The sequence below is a fragment of the Sylvia atricapilla genome, chromosome 13 (assembly GCF_009819655.1).
Source record: "Sylvia atricapilla isolate bSylAtr1 chromosome 13, bSylAtr1.pri, whole genome shotgun sequence".
Classification (NCBI taxonomy): domain Eukaryota; kingdom Metazoa; phylum Chordata; class Aves; order Passeriformes; family Sylviidae; genus Sylvia; species Sylvia atricapilla.
The window spans coordinates 2,722,659-2,725,792 of record NC_089152.1 but is presented as its reverse complement, the minus strand read 5'-3'; the positions used below and the strand labels follow the sequence as shown (position 1 = coordinate 2,725,792).

At 52.5% G+C, this 3,134-nt stretch overlaps 1 protein-coding gene across 1 annotated transcript; it reads left to right on the top strand.

Annotated features, from left to right (window-relative positions):
• The first annotated feature begins 409 nt into the window (after nt 1-409).
• LOC136366767 (gonadotropin-releasing hormone II receptor-like) lies at nt 410-2,092 on the top strand. Its single transcript, XM_066328028.1, has 3 exons — nt 410-916; nt 1,177-1,378; nt 1,666-2,092. The coding sequence occupies exons 1-3, from the start codon at nt 410-412 to the stop codon at nt 2,070-2,072; spliced, it is 1,116 nt and encodes a 371-aa protein (XP_066184125.1). The 3' UTR covers nt 2,073-2,092.
• The last annotated feature ends 1,042 nt before the right edge of the window (nt 2,093-3,134 follow it).

Below are 3,134 nucleotides of genomic sequence, written 5' to 3'. Positions count from 1 at the left end.
AGCACAGGCTCAGCCAGCTCTGGTATGACCCATTCCCAGCAGGATGCTGGCAGATAGTGACTGGTTCCATGGTCCTGGCCACCACTCCTGCTTTCCCAGCTGCTCAGCCACCTCGCTAAGAACTAAAAATATATGTCTGTGTGAGCAGTCACTGTAGCTACAGCAGGGGTGAGCCAGACAGGGCAGCCAGGCTAGGTCACCGTGGTGGGGGGATGTGGTGGCTTCACAAAATGGGCAACACAGAGGGCTCAGGCAGAGGCAGGACAGAACAAGACAGGATGGGACAGACTGCTGCTGGTACCTCCAGTGCAGATCCCACCATCTCCCCACTTGTCCATATGTTGAAGCTGCAGCACTGTACACAGCCCCTAAGAAGGGATTCACTTTGCTGCTTTCGTTTCAGCAGGGGATGAGTGAGGAGCAGCTCCCTGCATCTCCCCACTGCCCCACCGCACGGGAGGACACCAATGTCTCAGCCTCCGAGTACCCCCAGTACTGGGTGGAGCCCCGGTTCACCCAAGCAGCAAAGGTCCGTGTGATCATCACAGCCATCTTCTTCCTGCTGGCAGCGGGCAGCAACACGGCAGTGCTGGGCAGCCTGCTGAGGAAGAGGAGGAAATCCCATGTGCAGCCACTGATCCTCAGCCTGGCACTGGCCGACCTGCTGGTGACAGTGATGGTGATGCCCCTGGATGCGGCGTGGAACGTGACAGTGCAGTGGTATGGAGGGGACATCTCCTGCAAGATCCTCAACTTTCTCAAGCTGTTTGCTATGTACGCGGCTGCCCTGGTACTGGTGGTCATCAGCCTGGACCGGCATGCAGCCATCCTCCATCCTTTCTCCCGTGCTCACCGCCGCAATGGGATGCTGCTCCGTGCTGCCTGGGCTGGCAGCGTGCTCCTGGCTTTGCCCCAGGTAAAGTTCAGTGCCTTCCCCATGGAGTTTGCCTAGGCTGGGGTGGTTTTGGAGAAAGACCTCTCCATCCCAACATCCCCAACCAGTCCATCCCAATCTGGGGACTCCACCAGCACCAGAATATGCCATGAGTGCCCAGAGCCCATCTACCAGTCTAACAGCAGCAGGGAGGTGCTCTCCATGCACAGCTAGCAGCATCTCCAGGATGTGGTGCTCTGTTCCAAATCCTCTCTGAGTTATTCCTTGGTTCTCCATTTCAGCTTTTCCTCTTCCACCTGAACACAGTCCCAGGAGGGAATTTCACCCAGTGTGTTACACATGGAAGCTTCCGAGCACACTGGGAGGAAACAGTCTACAACATGTTCACCTTCACCACCCTCTACATCACCCCCCTGAGTGTCATGATCATTTGCTACATCCGGATCCTTTGGGAGATCAGTAAGCAGCTAAAGGTCAATAAAGGTAAGTAGATCCCAGCCCTTTAATGTCCTCCATGACTGAACTTCTCCATGCTGGAATTGTTGTTGGGCCTGTCACAACATCCTTTGAAAGCTAAGAAGTTTTGCACAAACCAGCCAAGAGGTTTTGCACAAACTTACCAGCCCCAGTCCTTGCTGTCTTCTGGTTCCCGTGGGACATGGACCAGATTATGAGATGGTCTTCACTCTCTGGCAGAAGCAGAGTCATGTATGATTGTGTTGTTTTGGTTTTCCCCTATCTTCAACTATCTTTTTGGCTCTCCTTGGCAGGTTTGACAAGAAATCAAAACGACCACATCTCCAAGGCACGCATGAAGACTCTCAAGATGACCATAGTGATTGTTGCCACCTTCATCATCTGCTGGACCCCTTACTATCTCCTGGGCTTGTGGTACTGGTTCCAGCCAGCCATGATCCAGAAGATGCCAGAGTATGTCAACCACAGCTTCTTCCTCTTTGGCTTGCTGCACACTTGCACTGACCCTATCATTTATGGACTGTACACCCCTTCCTTTCGGGAGGACGTGCAGCTGTGTCTCAGGGGCATTGAAACAGCCATCACTAGGCAAAAGAGACACAAACCCATCTCAGCTTCAGAGAAGAACATCAAGGATGGTGCTGCAAATGGTGGGGTGGCATCAGGAGGCTCCAATGGGACAACTGTCAGCATGGTCTGATGAAGAGATGTACCCACAAGGGGATGGCAGGCACAGTTTTGGGACTGTTTTGTCCTGTAGGAACATTATAAAGACTGTCATGATGAGGTTCCCTACTCAGCTTTGGTGAGTGAAGGTCTTTGGCACACTTTGGAGAATGTGTCTCCTGCCTGTACTCAGGGTGAAAAATATTTGGGGGTATTTATGGTCATTCTGCTGTGTTCTGGCAGCACCGTGACAAAGAGAAGAACACCATTTTTTTTACCTGACCTGCCCTGATTCTGGGATCAAGCTTCTCCACACTTCTAGCATCAACCCCTGAGAGAAAATTTACCATCTCCTCTGTGGTCCAGGGTCATGTCTCTGAAGTGGATGATCTTCAAGTGCCCTTTGCACCTACACCCAGCTGTAGAGCTGCATGGATGGTGTCACCCTGAGCCTGCAAAGGTGTGATCACAGGCTTTTACTCTGTTTTCTTTTCATTGTAGGAGAAGCTCCCTGGAAATTTCTGATCTCCTGACTCAGAATCTGCCTGGTTCTCCCATGGCTGTGTGACAAGCCCTGAGAAAGATCTAAATATCTGGAGGTTGACTAATGTAGGGGTATTCATGCCCCAGGTGTGGTGGGCAGGGTGTGAGTGCTGTGGGGATGGAAGGACTCAGGCAAGAGTGGTACAAAGAACCACACTGGGGCGAGGTGAGGTTTCTTCTCTCTTTTTAAAAGAGCCAGAAGGGAAAACAGTCCCTGCTACCTTTTTCTGGTGTGAAGGGGATGGTACATCATTACACAGTAGCTCTGTGGGACATAGGGTAAACCAGGAGGGAGGGTATTTGGGGTAATGAGAACCAGACCTGACTCTGCCCAGCCTCCCTAGACCTTTCTGTCCCCATGTCCCAGAGCACAAGCTGGCAGGCTGCAGGCCACATGATGGGCACATTTGCTTTGCCTTAAGCAACACCAGCCCCTGGACTCTGCCCCAGAAGAGCAGCTGCAGCCACCCCACAGGTGTTGTCCAAGGTGTACCAATGAAAGTGGAAGTGATGGGAAGCAGCTGGTAGGTGGAGGGGTTCATCAGCACCGTTA